The sequence below is a fragment of the Panthera uncia genome, chromosome B1 (assembly GCF_023721935.1).
Source record: "Panthera uncia isolate 11264 chromosome B1, Puncia_PCG_1.0, whole genome shotgun sequence".
NCBI classification, from domain to species: Eukaryota; Metazoa; Chordata; class Mammalia; order Carnivora; family Felidae; genus Panthera; species Panthera uncia.
Genome location: NC_064811.1, coordinates 58406377 through 58424995, shown reverse-complemented (window position 1 = coordinate 58424995; position 18619 = coordinate 58406377). Strand labels below are relative to the sequence as shown.

The 18619-nt window shown below is 41.7% G+C and overlaps 3 protein-coding genes across 4 annotated transcripts in view; all 3 read right to left on the bottom strand.

The window, feature by feature from the left end:
• MTHFD2L (methylenetetrahydrofolate dehydrogenase (NADP+ dependent) 2 like) overlaps window positions 1-18619 on the bottom strand; it is a 460807-nt gene that overhangs the window by 311150 nt on the left and 131038 nt on the right. The window lies entirely within an intron of this gene.
• On the bottom strand, window positions 9093-10386 carry LOC125922823 (platelet factor 4-like). Its single transcript, XM_049630638.1, has 3 exons — window positions 10115-10386; window positions 9682-9805; window positions 9093-9562 (listed from the first exon to the last, which is right to left on the bottom strand). The coding sequence occupies exons 1-3, from the start codon at window positions 10215-10217 to the stop codon at window positions 9475-9477; spliced, it is 315 nt and encodes a 104-aa protein (XP_049486595.1). The 5' UTR covers window positions 10218-10386; the 3' UTR covers window positions 9093-9474.
• Window positions 15324-16721, bottom strand: LOC125922822 (platelet basic protein-like). Its single transcript, XM_049630637.1, has 3 exons — window positions 16464-16721; window positions 15985-16120; window positions 15324-15832 (listed from the first exon to the last, which is right to left on the bottom strand). Exons 1-3 carry the CDS (start codon window positions 16654-16656, stop codon window positions 15730-15732), a joined length of 432 nt encoding a protein of 143 aa, XP_049486594.1. The 5' UTR covers window positions 16657-16721; the 3' UTR covers window positions 15324-15729.

Genomic DNA, 18619 nt, shown 5'->3' with positions numbered 1-18619 from the left:
CCTTCCTTCCTTCCTTCCTTCCTTCCTTCCTTCCTTCCTTCCTTCCTCTTTCTCTCTTTCTTTCACACCATTTAAATTAGGTATCTGTCTCTTGCTAGTCTGGCTTAACACCATTCATCTGTCATATTTCTGCTACAGATAACTTGCCAACACAAGTAGTTCTATTTACTCTATTTTTAACCCACTTATCCATTTATTCCTTCAACATTTACCTACCACTTACAAGCTAAGGAATAAATTAGGCTTCATAGAGGGAAAAAGATATTCTCTTGTCACTACCAAACTCACAGTCTATAGAAGGAAGACAAAAAGATAAGGAGTTGCCTGGAAGTCCATGATACATGGCGATGCACAGAACTTTATAGACACTCAGAGGAGGCGGGGGGCTCTGATTCCCTTTCTTAGAAGGGTGGGAGCTGTCAGAGAAAACATTCTGGAGGAGGGTGCTACCTAAGGTGAGTGGGTAGGGGACCCATTCCAGAAACAGAGGACCAAATAAGCAAAGACATGGAAGCTGGAAGCAGTGTGGTATGACATGACTACAAAAATAAGCAGTTTATTTTTTTAGGTTGGAGTTTAACATTGAAGCAGGAAGTGCAGAGAGAACAGGAATTTAGGCCCGGCCCAGAGGTGTCTGCTTGTCACTCAGGAACCATTTCAAATGTCACTTCCATCAGAAAGTTCATAACGCTGTCCAAGGGATTATCTTGGCCCTTGGATACAGATCATGTTGTTGGGAACCACTGGTTTACCTACTCCTATGTTGGATTATGTATTCTGCAAAGAAGCTATCATATCTCATTTCTCTTTGCATCCCATCTCCAGTATGAGTGTGGTTCATATAAAGTATTTGACTAATGTTTTTGAAACAATGCATGAATAAATGGTTTCAGGCCACTGTTTCATGTAACCAATGTGTCCTGACGTTGGGACATCAGGGAACCATCTTTGAAGGATTGCCAACAGCTTAGATTTCCTTACTTTTGCCTCTTTTGACACTCAGCATCTGAGTAAAACCTTTCTGGGGACATGGGTGAACCCAGATGAGCCAGAATTTAAATTACAGTGTAAGAATTGAAGAGTATCTTATCTGGGGGAGCCAGAGAAATGAGTCTGAACCAAATTCTCTAGAAAATTCTGAGGCCATGGTCTGCCAACATGTCCAAAAAACACAAGTAGGACCCACAAATATATTCAAAGCCAGAGCACCGGAACCATGTCAGGAATTAAGCAAAGGAGGTCCAGGTTGACTGCCACATATGGAGTTGGAATGTGTTTGACCTTTATAGACCATCTGCTTCATGATAGATGGGCAGGTCCATTTAATTAAAGGTACAAGATCTGGGCAGAAAGTGAATGGATAATTGCTATTTACCTCATGTATTTTTTTTTTTTTTGATCCATCTATGTGTGCTAGGCACAGTGATAGTTATACTAGGAGATATGACATTGGATGAAGTCAGTTTCTAACATAAATTTATTTATCCTGTCTGCTTTCTTCTGCAATGCAGATCACTCATTTTTCTGTTGCTGACATGATCATCTGATGGTATGATCGGTCTACAAATACTTAAAATCATTCAGTAAACACTGAGAACCATTTGATACATTAGTTTTTGTCAGATTTTTTGAGGTTTATTGGTTCTTAAAATGTTTTTATAAATTGCTTTTTGTCTCCGTTTTCTTAAAATTGTTTCCTGAACTTTCCAGAAGCGGTGCTCAGTAAATGAATGACATCATGATCATATAGAGTAACAGGAAGAAATACAGGCTTGCCAAAATTGCAAAAGAATAAGGAAGTGAAAAAAGTTTTCTTAGAAATAATCACAAGGAATTTGTTTGGGAGATGAAAACACCATCATGACATTATGGTATTATGAAAACAAAATTTAGGAAGTCAAAAGATGAATGTATAAAGCATAAAAAACAAAACTGCACGCATGGCATAAAGATACAGATTTCAACTTAGGAAATGTATGAATCATCATAAAAACTAGATATTGAGCACGCTGTCCACAGTATTTTCCAATATTCACTAGCTACAATATTCCAGCATTCATTATCTAACATTTTTTGGCCTGAAATATTTTGTTTTTATCTTTTCCTTCTAGGCTCTGTCCATATACTCGGGTAATCTGGGAGACAGAGGATTCTGAATAATAGTTATTTCAAAGGGGTCATGCGGCTGATGTGTGACTGTGCTAGTTCATTGATTGATACTCCCGAAGTAGTTGAGGATGTTAAAGAAATATGAGATACAGTTAAATATGGTGGGAATTATGGTAGAAGTGGAGAAAGGGTGGCTTGGTTGTGTGTACTTTAATTATGTGTATGTTACACATCGGCTGTGAATATCTGCAGTCAAATCATGTGTAATGAGTACGATTTATAGCATCTCTGTGTGATGGAAGGGTGCGGTTGGACAGATGAAGGGGGCAGATTTCCTGATAGCTGTAGATGTGGCTCTAACTAAAAAATCATACCAAGGTGTCTGGGTGGCTCAGTAAGTTAAGCGTCTGACTTCGGCCCAGGTCATGTTGGTTGAGCGTGAGTTCGAGCCCCCTGTTGGGCTCTGTGCTGACTGCTCAGAGCCTGGAGCCTGCTTCAGATTCTACGTCTCCCTGTCTCTGCCCCCGCCCTGCTCATGCTCTGTCTCTCTCTATCTCAAAAATAAATAAACATTAAAAATTTTTTAAAAATCATGCAAATCATCAATAGGGTAAATGGCATGAAGGTGTTGTAATGTCTATGAATGACTGGGCGAAATCTCTGGGCCTCACAAAGTCAGGTGAGGGAAAACAGAGTCTTTAATGTTGAACCCACTTTCTCTTGGCAAGATGCCTTATCCAGCACCCCACTGCACCTCTGTGTCGTAGCACTAACTGCATTCCTGTTTCCATGTAGTTAATAAATATAAACCAACATTTCTTTAGCATCTACTCTGCTAGGCATTTTTCTGGAAGAGAGAATGAAGAGAAGGCAAGATCCTTATTCCCTGATCTAAAAGAAGGAGCAGATAAATAATTGCAATGGAGTCTAATCATTTTTCTATTGGTGAGATGGATAAACTGCTTTATTGCCTTTTTTCCCCACTGATCCCATCTTCATCCTTAGAATTACTGCAACAAGAAAACTGATTCTCCCACACAGCTGATAAGAGCTGATTCCTCCAACTCTGCTTTCAAGTTTTACTATCTCTTATGGCAACCCTGGCTAATAAGAGCCTAATGCCCACGTGTCTGCTTCAGCAAAGAGATAAACATTTCACAAGGTTACAGCCAAAGTTCCTTTCTTCTCCTTGTTTTCTTTACTGAGTAAACAGTTTCGCCAGGCTCCCAATCACCAAATCTCCTGAATGTTTTATAATCTTATACTTTTATAATTTTAGAATCTTATATGCTGGTTGATAAGCATTGTGGTTTTGTTATTTGATTTTCTTTTAGCTGTTACCATGAATGGAAAATACAACTTGTATCTGTCATGTTAAACTTTTTAATTTATTTTTATTTTTTTTTAATATTTACTTATTTTTGAGAGACACAAACAGGACACAAGTGGAAGAGGGACAGAGAGAGATGGGGACATAGAATCTGAAGCAGCCTTCAGGCTCTGAGCTGTCAGCACAGAGCCCAACGTGGGGCTCGAACCCATGAGCCGTGAGATCATGACCTGAGCCGAAGTTGGACGCTTAACCGACAGAGCCACCCTGGTACCCCTGTCATGTTAAACTTTTTTCTAATCTACAGTCGTCCCCGTTTATCCACAGGGGGTACATTCTAAGCCCCCCAGTGGCTGTCTGAAACCATGGAGGGTACTGAACCCTATATATGCCATTTTCTCCTATACATACGTAACTATGATAAAGTTTAACTTACAAATCTGGCACAGTAAGAGATTAACAACAATAATGAAATAGAACAATCACTAACAATATATTGCAAGAAAAGTTATCTGAATGTGGTCTCTCGAAATATTGCATTGTATTCATCCTACTTCTTGTGATGATGTGAGATGATAAAATGCCTGCATAATGAGATGAAGTGAGGTGAATGACATAGGCATTGTGATATAGCATTGGGCTACTATTGGCCTTCTGCCCATAAGTCAGGAGAACCATCTGCTTTCACAGTTTTCAGACCACGGGTGACAGTGGGTAATTGAAACCAAGGAACACAAAACCACAGAAAGGGATGACTGCTCTGGTTATCTGCACCCAAACTTTGAGTTGTGGTTCTGTGCAGGGAAAGTTCTGGCTTGTTGGACATGTTCTTAATGGTTCCTTGTACAAGTCAAGGATGTGGCCACTACTGCTTGGAAATGATATGTGCTTTGAAAGCAAAACTCCAAGAAAAAGGGAAGAGTAACTTTAACTCATTAGATCCCAATTCTGAGTCAGACCCCTGATGGCTCCCCCTTGTAAGTGACACTTACCTTTCCCAGTTCCCTGTGAGGTGGATATTACTGCCTTTGTTTTTCAGACGAGAAAACTGAGAGACCCAGGTCACACAGAGTCAAAACTCTGTAGTCAAGATTGTCTTATACAAAACCCCACTGGGCTAAATAAAGCCAGCGACTTCAAGGATAAGGAAAAGAACTGTAGGCAAAGGAGAAATAGGTATCAAACCACCAATTAAATTTACAAAATGTGTTTACTTTTCCCCAGCCCCCCTAGGAAGTAAGGTATTTTCTGCTCTCAGTTTATTTTACATTAGGGACCAAACCAGGATAGCAAGGCTGACGCTCAATGGGGAGTGAGTATAAGGAAGAGCCCCAAGCTGAAAAAGACAGAAAATCTCAACAATCCAGACAGTTGCCTCTCTGGCCTTACATCTTCCCCTCGAAATCTGATCCTCATGGGGTTCCCAGAGACACCAGCCCCAGGTCAGCCCTCGAGAATGAGAGCAAAAGCAGACCACAGGCAAGGAGAGTTAACTATCCAGCTGGCCCTGAGCTTCCCATCCCTCTCCAAGTATCTTGAGAAGCATTAATTAGCGTATGGACTCCAACACGAAATGGTAAAACTTGAGTCTTTAACCAAAGAACTAGAGCAATATTTTATTCATTCATTCATTCATTCATTCATTTTATAACAATGTTTTAAAACGACAAGTTATGATACATTAATGGGTTGTGAAATACTTCACAAGCTTGTCGCCAAATGTCTCAAAAATGGATAAAGGAGGATAGTATAGAAAACGAAATATCAAACACATTGTACAAAGGAAATGTAAGTATTGTATTGTGAACTTGTGTTAGGGGTATGTGTATGTGTGTAAATACATAAACACACACACAGTGGATACATGCACACACAATATTTATAAATATGTAAGTGAATGCTTAATCTCCTGAGTTTGACACCTTTCTGTGACCAAGGAAAAATTTATTACCCCAGGACTTGGTTTCTTCCATGTAAGATTGAGATAGGAACCCTCCCTAACAATAAAGTAATTCCCATTTCCTTATAATTGTGTGCAGTGAGAATTTATTGAAAATTAGCAGTTCACCTTGCAACCAATATCCAATAACTAATATTTTGGAAAAAAAAAACAGGGTAGTTTTGAGTGGCAAAATTACAGTTGTTTAAAAATTTTTCCTTATAGTTTCCACTATGTTTTCTACGTTATCCGTAACGAGCATGTGTTCATTGTTTTTTATAATAAGAAAAAATATGGATGTATCTTTTAAAACAACTAAACCCTCAGTGCTCCATGTACTGAAAAGGAAACTGTGGTGGTTTTTTTTTTTTTTTTTTTTTTTTCCTTACCACAAAGGCCTTCAAAGGGAAAAAAAAAACAATACATTTAAAACTGCAGAGCAACTTTCAAGAGCAAAATATCTTTTGGTGGTTTTGGTTTGGTTTTGTTGATAAGGTCCATGACTGTGCAGTAAGTGTATAGTTTGTATATTTTCTGCAGGAAAAAAAAAAAAAGTTTGAGTGCATTGAATCCTTATCACTCCGTAAATATTTCAACAGCGGGAGCTACAGCAAACAAATTGCTGCCTGAATAGGAAAGTTTTTTCCCAACACCATTGCTGATAAAGGCGGCCACTTGAAAGTGTTCTCTGGCAATTTCGAAGGAAGGATTTGCAAGGCCTCTGCATGGGTTGACTTTGCAAAATTTGTTTTAGTCCTTTGAGTCCCACTTAACTGACTCTAACTAAGTATATTGTTGGAGGCAAGCCATAAAAGGAAAAGAAGCAAAAAACAAAACAAAACAGGATCTTACCTCCCATACCTCCCATACTCCATTTACAGTATTTTCTCTCTCAAAGTTCATTTGACTTAAGGAACTTTGATTTATATTGCAACGATATCTTGCTGCTTACCACCAAGAATCAGTCTGTTAAATGCCTCAGTCTACACTCTGGACTGACTAGGGTGGTACACTGAAAGCAATATTCAGAGCAACAATAATCATTATAGTTGCTGATTTTTTTTAATGTTTATTTATTTTTGAGAGAGAGCAAGCGAGTTGGGGAGGGGCAGAGACAGAGGGCGACAGAGGATCCAAAGTGGACTCTGCACGTACAGCAGAGAGCCTGACAATGTGGGGCTTGAACTCACAAACCGCAGATCGTGACCTAAGCAGAAGTCAGACGCTCAACCAACTGAGCCATGCAGGCATCCTGATATAGTTGCTAATTTGTTTTTAAATTTTTTAAAATGTTTATTCATTTTTGAGAGACAGAGAGAGACAGAGCACGAGTGGGGAAGGGGCAGAGAGAGGGAGACACAGAATCTGAAACAGGCTCCGGGCTCTGAGCTGTCAGCACAGAGCCCGTCGCAGGGCTCGAACTCGTCAACTGCGAGATCTGGACCTGAGCCGAAGTCGGACGCTCAACCGACTGAGCCACCCAGGCGCCCCTATAGTTGCTAATTTTTAAGTACAGCCTTAGCAGGAGGAACTGCATTGGGTGTTTTGCCCACATCATCTGTTTGGTCCCCACGGTCATCTATGAAGTAGACACTCGTACTATTCTCACTCCACAGATGAGGAAACTCAGGCAAAGCTCTGGCAAAGCATTGGGTGCCAGGCTGAGACTTTACACCTTGAAGGTTATGCAAAAAAGTATCTGTATTTTGGAAAGCTAATCCAGGTGGCTTGAGTGAGTTGGGCTGAAGGTAAAAACACCAGATGGGTGAAAACTGGTTGGAAGACCATCGTTCGTTCCCCATAGACACCTCGGCTCTGCAGAATCATAGACTGCCCTCCGGTCGTGCTGAGGAGTTAATGGTCTTACGTCTTTCTACTTATTTTTCATCTTGTGGCAATTCCATTCTCCCCTTTGCCTCCAGCAAATTCCTACTCCACCTCCAAGCGCTATGCGTGGACAGTCCCTCCAGAGAGACGTAGTTAAGAGGTCAATGGCCTGTGTGAATGGCAGCGTAGAGGGATTTGGGCGTCAGAAGCATCTGCTCAGCCTCTAACAAGCTGTGGCTTTGGGACATTTCTTAGGTTTCCGAGACTTACCTCAATTCTGCAGTGGGAATAATACTACATAACACGAGAAGGGGGTGCGGAAATTTAGATGACACTCTGAAACTTCGAAAACCTCTATAAATAGAGTTTACTTAAGTAGTTTGTCATCTCAGAGGCCCTCCCCACACCCAAGGAGAATGAATTGTACCAGTCTCCTTTTTCTGTTAGCCGTCCAATCCTACCTCTACATATTGTTGTATTAGGTTGAAATGACATTAAGTCACAAGCAAGGGTCTGTAGTTTTCTCCTGCTTCCACTAGATTCTACTTCCTTGCCCATGAATGGTTGGCTGAACAGCACTATTCTTTCCCAGAGATTTCCATGCCTTAATCCCTGGAATGTGTGAAAATGTTACCTTATATGGAAAAAAAAAAGAGTTTGCAGATGTGTTAAGGGTCTTGAGAGGAGATTATCCTGGACTATCCGAATGGGCCCAATGTAATCACAGGTGTTTTGTTTTGTTTTGTTTTGTTTTGTTTTGTTTTGTTTAGAGAGACAAGCAGGGTATAAGAAGTGTCATAGAGGAAATGTGACAACAGAAACAGAGGTTGGAGGGATGTAGTTTGGAGATGAAGGAAGAGATCATCCAGCACAGCACTACAGGTGGCCTCTAGAAGCTAAGAAAGGCAAGGGAACGGATTATGCCCTAGAGCCTGTAGAAGGAAAGCAGCTCTGAGGACACCCTGAGTTTAGCCTGTGAGCCCCAAATTGGACTTCTGACTTCCAGGACCGTAAGATAATAAATGTGTATTGTTTAAGCCATTGTGTTCATGGTACTTTGGTACAGAAGCAATAGGTAACTAACACGCCTATCTGGAAGCACCCTCCTTCCTCCCCAAGGTATAGTGGTGTCTTCCCGAAACATGAAACATGTACAATTGTGCACCTCTCTATTTTCCACAGCTGTTTAACATACATTCGTGATTTCTCCAATGTCAAGGGATTCATGGAACAGTGGTAGGCTGCAAAGAAAGGCTTACCGAACGTGAGAATACCAAGGAGAACATCTGTTCAAGACATTTGCAGGCTTACAGGAACATTCACAGCATATTAATGGGGTGTAGCAAAACCCAATTCTGTAGGTTTGACAAATGTGGGATTCACTAAGGTAGTTATGTGGGTATCAGAACTATTTTTAACATTTCGCCTTGGTGACATGTCCATATTATCAAAGCACCAATAAAGAGTGAAATAGTTTAATGTAATTCTCTGGAAAGTATAAATATATTTCCACTAAGTAGTAGAGAATCCTAGTTTCATTTGTATTATTTTTTCTAATACTTAGGTTGAATATAAATCTTTAAAATTTTTTTTTAGTGTGTATTTATTTCTGAGACAGAGAGAGACAGAGCATGAGAAGGGGAGGGGCAGAGAGAGAGACAGACACAGAATCCAAAACAGGCTCCAGGCTCTGAGCTGTCAGCACAAAGCCTGACGCGGGGCTCAAACTCACAAACCGTTTGATTATGACCTGAGCCGAAGTCGGTCGCTCAACCGACTGAGCCACCCAGGCACCCCGGTTGAGTATAAATCTTAAGGGCATAAAAGAGAGCCTGACTTATTTATTTATTTATTTATTTATTTATTTATTTATTTAAAAAAGCCTGTGACGTTTCAGTGTGATTAATATTTACTGGCAAAGCTAATTATAACATTAATATGTAAATAAAGTAATGCAATCACGTAAATATGCAAATATATATCAGTGAACGTGTCACACTAAATGAACCAGTCCTTATTAAACCCAACTTCCCTTCAAATATATTTTTTGCTTAAAATTCTGGAGATTTTCTTTTAAATGAAATTGAGTCAACACTATTTCTTTGCTCTATTAAGAAATACATGACACGTCGATTTATTTTATTTATTTAGAACTTGGAGGACAATAAAGAAAAAAAAAACATCAGGAGATTTTTCCACCATTAGCTTGAAAATGAATAAAACAGAAAACATGCTGCATTGCAACTGTACAGAGCGAGGCAGCTGGTAGCTAGCTCTCCAAAAGCTTCCGCAGTATTTTCTTATACAGGGGGGCGTTCGGGTCCAGGCATATTTTCCTACCATTCTTCAGAGAAGCTCTGCCAGAGAAAAGATTTGAACGTGGGGTTAGACGCGTAGTGAAGCGGGGTGTGGAGGAGCGCAGGCTAAGGCAAAGGAGGCAGAGGGTAGGGCCCCCGAAGCCAGTGCAGGGACTCACATCATCTGGGGAACGGGGCAGTGGACTGTCGCACCCATCACCTCCAGGCTGCGGATATACTTGGGACGGACTTCGGAGGTGGTCTTCACGCACACGCAGCGCAGGTGCTCATCTTCTGGGTCCACTGAGGGTTGGGGGTGGGGGTGGGCGGGGAGGTGGCGGAGGAGAGAGCGGTGAGTCAGTGAACCTTCGAACTTACCTTAGGGATCATTTTTCATTGCGTTTGGCTTTCATTTCCTCACCCATAAATCATACCTCCCTCAGAGAGAAGTGTTACTGACAAGATGGTAAAGTGCACCGGGCAGCTCATGGCACAGCGCCCGCACACCTAGGCAGAGCTCAGAAGATTATAAAAATTCCACCCCAGCCCTGGGGGTTCCCCGACTGCCTGTTGTCTGCCCCCGTCCCCTCCATGCCTTCCTTTAGCTCTTACCTCTGGGGAGGGAGACCACAGCTGGCAAGAGCAGCAGTCCCAGGAGCAGGAGCCCCGAGCTGGGCAGGGGACTGGGGGCGCGGGAACCCACTCGAAGCCTCATGTCCAGCAGGTGCCAGTAGGAGCCGAGAGTGCAAGGGTAGTTGGGGCCGAGGCTTTGCAGGCCAGTGGCTCCCAAGACTCTCCAGGCCGGTTTTATCCCCACTGTCAGTCCTGTCCTGTCCGGAAAACTGGGGCGGATGGTGGGGGAAGTGGAGACACTTCTGGGAAGGGTTAGGCTCTGGCCAGCCAAGATTAGGAGGGAAAAAAAAAAAAAGAAGAAGAAGAAGAAGACTGGGGTCAGCTGTTTTGGCTGGGAGCTGGGAGCAGGAGCAACACCCTCAATCTAAATTCATGTACGTGCACATGGGTGCAGTTAGAGCCAGTATTTGAACCTGTCTGTTGCCTTTGTTATGTGTTATTGTAGAGTTCTCTGTGATCACTATGTTGCCATTTATACAGGTGGTGCCTTCAGACCCTAGACAGTTTCTGTTTCTTTCCCAACTGGCAACAAACTGCCTTTTCAAGAACTGCTTATTTCTGCCAGCGTGTCCTGATTACCACGGAGTTGAGCTTTGTGGCTGTGTGTGTTAAAGGTGTGTCTTCGTAATTGTTTTCTTGCTCGTAAAAACTTGAATTGGTCTTTGGGATGACTCAGCTCTGAATTTCACCCGAATGTGAAGTTTCCTTGGTCTCTTGAACAGGATCTACCCTGCCCTACCAGCCACCCTCTAGCAAGCAAAGTCTGTTACCCCGGTCTATCCTCTTACCCTGAGAAAAATTATGAAAGTCATATTGGAATGCATTCATTCTGTAAAAACTTGGTGCCCACGTTACTGCGTTGGGCTTGGCCCAGAAATGAGGTCAAGCAGGAGAGTTTCCAGGCCACATTTCCCAGAGCCTGCTGTGACCTGGACAAGTGCCAGTTTAAGTCAGGCTGCACTGTGGCTGGATCAGTGATGTTCTAAAGAGGGCACAGAGCTTCTGGGAGTGGAGTGTAGAAAGATGTGGAAGATGGGTGGAGGGTAGGTAACAAAATCCGCAAAGTAAAGGTCAAGAAATCGATATGGACCATCTTCCCTTCCCTGAAAAAAGGATGACTTGGGCTCTTTTTTTTTTTTTTTTTTTTTTTTTAGTTTTTTTAAGTTTATTTTTCTTGAGAGAGAGAGAGAAGAGAAAGAGAGCAGGGGAGGGACACACAGAGAGAGAGGGAATCCCAAGCAGGCTCTGTGCTGTCAGCGCAGAGCCTGATTTAGGGCTCAAACTCATGAACTGTGAGATCATGACCTGAATCGAAATCAAGAGTCAGGTGCTTAACCGACTGAGCCATCCAGGTGCCTTTACTTGGGCTCTTAAATAGGGCAAAGTATGTCCTCATCTCAAAGCCAGAGGTTTTCTGTTGTACTGATTAACAGTGGTGAAGGGCATCAGTGGTCCACGGCAGGAAACTAGCTGACTTCTGAATGCTCAGGAGGACCAGGCTTCTGCAGGGCTATGCAATGTCCCTCCTCCACCTACAATGTTCTTTCTCTTAGTATCCCACCACTTGCCTTTCGGCTAAGTCCCTTCAAATTTCTGGTGTCTACCTAACATCACTTCCTCAGGGAGGCCTTTCCTGACAGCTACAGCTAATCGTGTTCCCTGTTGTGTCTTGTAGCATCACTGCATTTGAGATCTCTCACTGATATAGATATTATACATGTAGATACATATGCATGTGCGCGAGTGTGTGTGTGTGTGTGTGTGTGTGTGTGTGTTTGAAAGTGTTTAAAATGTTTTCTGGGGTGCCTGGGTGGCTCAGTCGGTTAAGTGTCCAACTTCAGCTCAGGTCATGATCTCATGGTTTGTGGGTTCAAGCCCCAAGTCTGGCTCTGTGTCTCAGATTCTGTGTCTCCTTCCCTCTCTGTCCCTCCCCTGCTCGCACTCTGTCTGTCTCTCTCTCAAAAATAAGCATTAAAAATTTTTTTTTAATGTTTTATCTCCCCACATGCAAAGCTGTATGAGGTGAGCGGTCATAATGTATATCACTGTTCTAGAACATGGGTAAGGACTCAATATAAAGTACTATATTCATGAAGATAATGTTGAAAATGATGATGCTGAGGCTTTGGCTTGCTCCTCTGTCAGTTTCTTCACACAGTTAGAGCAGACCTCTATATCTGCAGGTGTCCCATCAGGTTGTGATTATTTGTCAACCTGTCAGCCCCTCCAACCAGACAGTGATCTCTTCAAGGACAATTCTCTGGGACTTACATATGTTGAACATCCAGCATCCAATGCAAATGGATGATCCAGAAGGTGCTGTAACTTACACAAGTGTATTGCACTAAAACTTGAGATCCCAAATAGGGTTAGTGGCAGAGGGGATGGATAGGAGAGATGGTTTGGGATATGAATGGGTGGCATATTGGATTTTACAACCTTACCCCCAGATGTCAATATTTACAGGAAGTAGTAAGTGTCATTAAATGATTCTTTCTCTGCATTACATGAAATAGTTTAATGCACACAAAAACGAAAGACATGTGCATCTTAGGAGGTATCGTATAGTGGAAAAAACCTGTGTCATGTTTCAGGAGCTGACCCTGTTGGTAGCAGGAGGAAACCACTAGAGAAATGAATGAAATGTCTGAGCTCTTGTGAATTGTTGGAGAAAAACTAATGAAAACGATTGCAATCCCCACTTACTGCTTTATTATATGTTTATATATATGTGTGTATATATTAACTATCATTTAATAAATGCATTTATTTTGTAGACGAAACATTTTAAGGCACTGAGCCTATACTGATGAGGAGATAATAAAAGTAGATCTTCATATACAAAATTTGTGAACTAAATGCTTAATACGTGAGTGTTCCCCCAAAGTCCATCTACAGATTGGGGTTGGTGAACTTGTTTCTCCTTCAACCATCAAAGTATGCTGCTTGTGATCAGTTTCCTATTTTTGTGTGCCAATAACATCGCGATATAGAATATAATCTCTTCATTAGAGAAAGAAGAATCGGGGAACGTGGTGTGGTGGTTAAGAGCAGAGCTTCAATTACTCACTCTGTCACCTACTTATTTATCTGATCTTGCGGCAAATTTCCTAATCTCTTTGAATTTCAGTATTCTTCTGTAGAACACTGGGAATGCTAATAGTACAACAAATAAAATAATAGCTAACATTTATATAGGGGTTCTTGTGGGGCTTCTAGCCCTTTGAATCTGTTAAGTCTTAATTTTCACATCGATTGTCAGACAGGCAATATTATTATCCCATTTTAGAGATGAAGAAACTAAGGCACAGAGTGGTTATGCAACCTGTCCAAAGTTACACAGCTAGTAAGGGGTAGAGCTAATTCACCCAATTATTCTCTTTACAGAGGATGAACTCTTAACCAGATCATATCTATCTTGTGAGAATCATTTAATTCATCCATACAAAACACTTAGTATGCCAGGCATATTAAAATGTATCCAAAAATTTTCACTATTATAATAAATTAAGAATGACACACATCAGTGGCATGTGGGTGGCTCAGTAGGTTAAGCGTCCGACTCTTGATTTCAGCTCGGGTCATGATCTCACAGTTGAGGAGATTAAACCCCGCATCGGACTCTGTCTGTGCTGATAGCATGGAGACTGCTTGGGATTCTCTCTCTCCCTCTCTCTCTGCCCCTCTCCTGCTTGCACGTACATGCTATTTTTTGCTCTCTCTCAAAAATAAACAAATAAACTTAAAAAATAATAATAATGGGGGCGTCTGGGTGGCTCAGTCGGTTAAGCGTCCAACTTTAGCTCAGGTCATAATCTCACAACTTGTGAGTTCGAGCCCTGCATCAGGCTCTATGCTGACAGCTAAGAGCCTGGATCCTGCTTCAGATTCTGTGTCTTCCTCTCTTTATGGCCCTACCCCACTGGTGCTCTCTCTCTCTCTCAGAAATGAATAAATGTTTAAAAATTTTTTTAAAATAATAATAATATATTAAAAAATCTAAAATTGACACAGATCATCAACTAGTGATTTTGTGTGCTGTATTGAGAAATAAATGAAGTGTAAAAAAAAGGGGGATGGGTTAGTAAGGCTTTTTCCCCTCAACAATTCTGTTAAAATTAATAATATATGACTGCAAAGCAACAACAAGTTTTGATTTCATGTTAATACTTCTGTGAGGATAGTGTGGGTATAAATTTAAGGGATTAAGAAATAAATGACCAGGGGTGCCTGGGTGGCTCAGTCAGTTAAGCGTCCGACTTCGGCTCAGGTCATGATCTCATGGTCTGTGAGTTCGAGCCCCGTGTCAGGCTCTGTGCTGACAGCTCAGAGCCTGGAGCCCGTTTCAGATTCTCCTGTTCATGCTCTGTCTCTGTCTCAAAAATAAATAAACGTTGAAAGAAAGAAAGAAAGAAAGAAAGAAAGAAAGAAAGAACGAACCAGAGGGAGCGGGGAGAGAATGGGCAAAATGGGTGAAGGGGAATAGGAAGTCCAGGCTTCCAGTTATGGAATGACTAGGCCACGGGGATAAAAAGCACAGTGTGGGGAATGTAGTCGATGGTGTTGTAATGATGTTGTATGGTGTCAAGGGGGTAGCAGCACTTGGGGAGCACACAGCACAAGGGAGAGAGATGGTCAGTCACTCTGCCGAAATGAATGCAACTTTGGCTATCAGCTATATTCAAATAAAAAAAATGTAAAAAAAAAAATGAAAGCTCTGTTTCTTATAAAACAATGATTAGAAGTCTGCCAAAGTGTGAATTTTTTATTTTCGTATTCACAAGGTTGATTCCACCACAAAAATTGTAAGCAGACAGGATGTGAATGCAAATATATACGAACATTCCAGGTTAAAACATTTAACACCATAGAGAACCTATGTTATTATTAGGATTATTATTGAAAATACTGGAGTGTTTTTAATAGAGAGAATGTTAATGCTGTTCATCATATATTTTTTTATTCTATAGTATTAAATATATTCACTTTAAAGTAAGTAACCACAGCTTACAAGACTCACATTCTACAACTTTATTATTTTTTAGGGTTTGAAGGCTGAAATAAACACTAGAAAAACCTTTCAAAAATGCTTGGAGGCAAAGTATCCTAAGACGAAGACAATGAAAAACTCTATTAAGTCTCTAAATAAATCAACAAACATTTAGAGCAAGTGCTCTATTCTGGGCTCTGTGTGATTCCTAATAACAATGGCCATTATGGAATCTATTAATCATCATGAGTATAGCTAGTCTCACAGTCAAGTAGAGCAAGAGAGGTTAACACACATGTGAGTATTTGGAAAGAAAATTTTAAATAAAGGAATGCAAAGCATAGTGCCACATTTAGCCAAGAGTTAGGGAACAAACCATATATTATATTTTGGCAGTAAGTTTGCTTACTGTTATCTTCTTTCTGTCATCTATGAACCAGCCTTCTCAGAATGTCATGCGACTTTTCGAGGCAGAATTGAACACATATCCAAAGTTTAATACAATATGAATAGGTATTTTGGATAAATAAGAACTCCAGAAAGTCAAACCTTCAAACTCCTACTCTTCTTGGGAGATAGAAAGATTTGACAGAAAGCGAACAGATTAAGCCATTGACCCACTACTTTCCAACATTTTCTGGACTATTTTCTTGATTTTGGGAGCTTCTGGGTCCAGGCAGACTTTGTTCCCGTTCTTCAGCGTGGCTCTGCAAGAGGGAATGGAATGATCTGTGAGTGCCCTGGCCTGACCCTCAGAAGTCATTCACCGGGCTGGATGGATAAAACTGCGTCGGTGGGGACAGAAGCGGAGAGTTTCCCTAATGCCCAATGAGGCAATGGTACAAAAACAGGGACTTACATCACTTCGACGTTGGCACAGTGGGGTCCTGCCCTGAGCACCTCCAAATTCTGGATGTTACTTGGGTGAATGCCAGAGACGGTTTTCATACACAGGCAGCGAAGTTCAATGAACGGCTCCACGTCTGCACTTTTAGCTAGGGTAGAAAGCGTGACTCTGTTAGTGGTCCCGATTCTTGCGGAGATCTTATCTAGTGGGTTGTTTCCTTAGCCCCTTATTTGTTAACTGTGCCGCTCTCCTAAAGTCGCTGCGTCTATGACCTTCCGATCTTTAGTAAAGTACCCTGGCAGAATGCCTTGGCACACGTGAAGTGCCCACTAAGCATACCCTCTCCTCCCGGAGGTACTGGTATAACGGCCTCTCCAGCCCCAGGAGCGACAGTGCAGACTTTCCCCCAGGCCCTGCTGCAGCAGAAGCAGCCACAGCTGCAGAGAGGCAGGGACTCCACTCTCAGCGCTCCCTCCCGCAGTTTCTCTTACTTAACCCAGAGGGAACCAGCGTGCTCAGGAACAGCGACAGCAGTAGCAAGCCCTGTAGGACGGGAAGCCGGCTGGTGCTGGAGCAGGAGGAGGTAGGACTGAGGCCCATGGTGGAGACTAAGCTGGAGTCGGTCCTGGAGGCCTCGGTGTGAGGGCGAATTGCTGCCTCCAGTCTGCGGTCATGGTGTCTCATGCTCTCCCGATGCCTTTTATACAAGCCCCTCGAGGCCAGCAAGGAGAAAAAAGATAGGGAAGAAGGGATGGTGTGTGGAAATACATGTGGGAGGATGGGCAAGTTGTGCTCAACCCAGATAAACACCAGGCAGGTCGGGGTTCCTGCTCAATTTTATTTATACTTCCCTTCACACTGTGCTTTCCGCAGCCCCCTTCCCCCATTCTTAGTACCCATATCCTTTACACGAATATAACCTTCCACGTAGGGAGGTAAGAACTAAACTGAAGTCTTACACAAATTTTCTTTGTATATCTACATGATAACACTCTGCTTTTCCTATAAGGCAATTTATGGGCTTAACAGACACTTTATGACTATCTGAGAGCATACATATATGGCCCTTTCCAGTAGCCAAAGAAAGCAGATATTCCTAACTTGGTTGTTGATAAATGTTAGGATTTGTTTGTAGTATGTGCATAAAGTAGGAGCCAATTACCGCCAAAGGCCCACTTTGCATATTAGTTTGTGGGTTGCTTTCTGTTTTCAGAATGTATTATTTTTTTCTAATGTCATCCAGAAACTAGAAGAAAAGCACCTCCTCCCTCGTGTTGTAAAATAAACTGCTTGTTGTGTCTACTCTAAAAAGCAACACCCAGCATATTTCCTTTTTCTTTTATTTTTAATATTTCAGGGAAGTAGGTAATATAATTCACTGTGAAAGGTTCATACACTGCAGATATATGTGGAATAAAACATGTAAATTTCTCTTCATCATTATTCTGTATCCTCGCTCTCCAGTGGAAACCTTAGATAACAATTTGATATTAGTTTTCTGTTCTGTCTACATTTATATACACACATATGTGTATATAGACAGACACACGTCACTCGTAGAGAAACACATATATCGACAGAGGTAGACATAGATTTCTTAATATAAATGGGATCATTAGATGGTTTGCTTTTGCCCTTCAGAAATACGCCTTCAGCCTCCTTTCATGCTACCCCAAGGTCATCTTTCCCCATCCTTTTTAATGGCTGCGTGACATTGTATGGCATGGGCAATCCTCAACCAACCTCTGTCTTATTGGTGACCTTGAGGGTGTTTCCAGGTTTGCAGTATTACGAACTGCAACAAAATCTCTGTTCCTCAATTCTCAGAGCACAATCAAGAGTCTTGATCTCAAACCCTAGGTGATATAGAGAAAGCACCTGCACATCACAGGCTGGATTGTGTGTGTTGTTGTCTGGATCTCGCTTTCTTCTATGAGCCTTGCTTCCTCAACTGGACCATACACTTTTGTTCTTTTTTTTTTTTTTTTTTTTTAATTTTTTTTCAACGTTTTTAATTTATTTTTGGGACAGAGAGAGACAGAGCATGAACGGGGGAGGGGCAGAGAGAGAGGGAGACACAGAATCGGAAGCAGGCTCCAGGCTCCGAGCCATCAGCCCAGAGCCTGACGCGGGGCTCGAACTCACCGACCGCGAGATCGTGACCTGGCTGAAGTCGGACGCTCAACCGACTGCGCCACCCAGGCGCCCCTGGACCATACACTTTTGAAGGTAGAGGCATGTCCTAGGTTTCTTTGAATGCTTTAGGGATTTTTTGGTGTGTAGGATAATACATTACACAGTGGGTCTTAAACAGTGTTGGGGAGTAGATCAATGAGTATCGTATGAAGGAAAGTTTTTAATCAGACAATCCTCAGACCAAACTCCATCTGGTCCCAAGTACCTATAGTATAAAGAGGTGAGTTGGAAGCCGGGGAATAACGGACAAAGTTCTAGCCACAAGCTGTCTTCCTATTACAACTATGTACAAATCTTACACAATATGATTTAAACTTCTCATTATTTGCTTATGTTTTATACCTTTAACATTTTGGAAGAAACTCAAAATATTCAAATGTACAAAATTACATTTTCTATCAAAAGAATGAATACAGTCAATTATTGTTTCCAGTTGTTTTTTTCTTTCAAC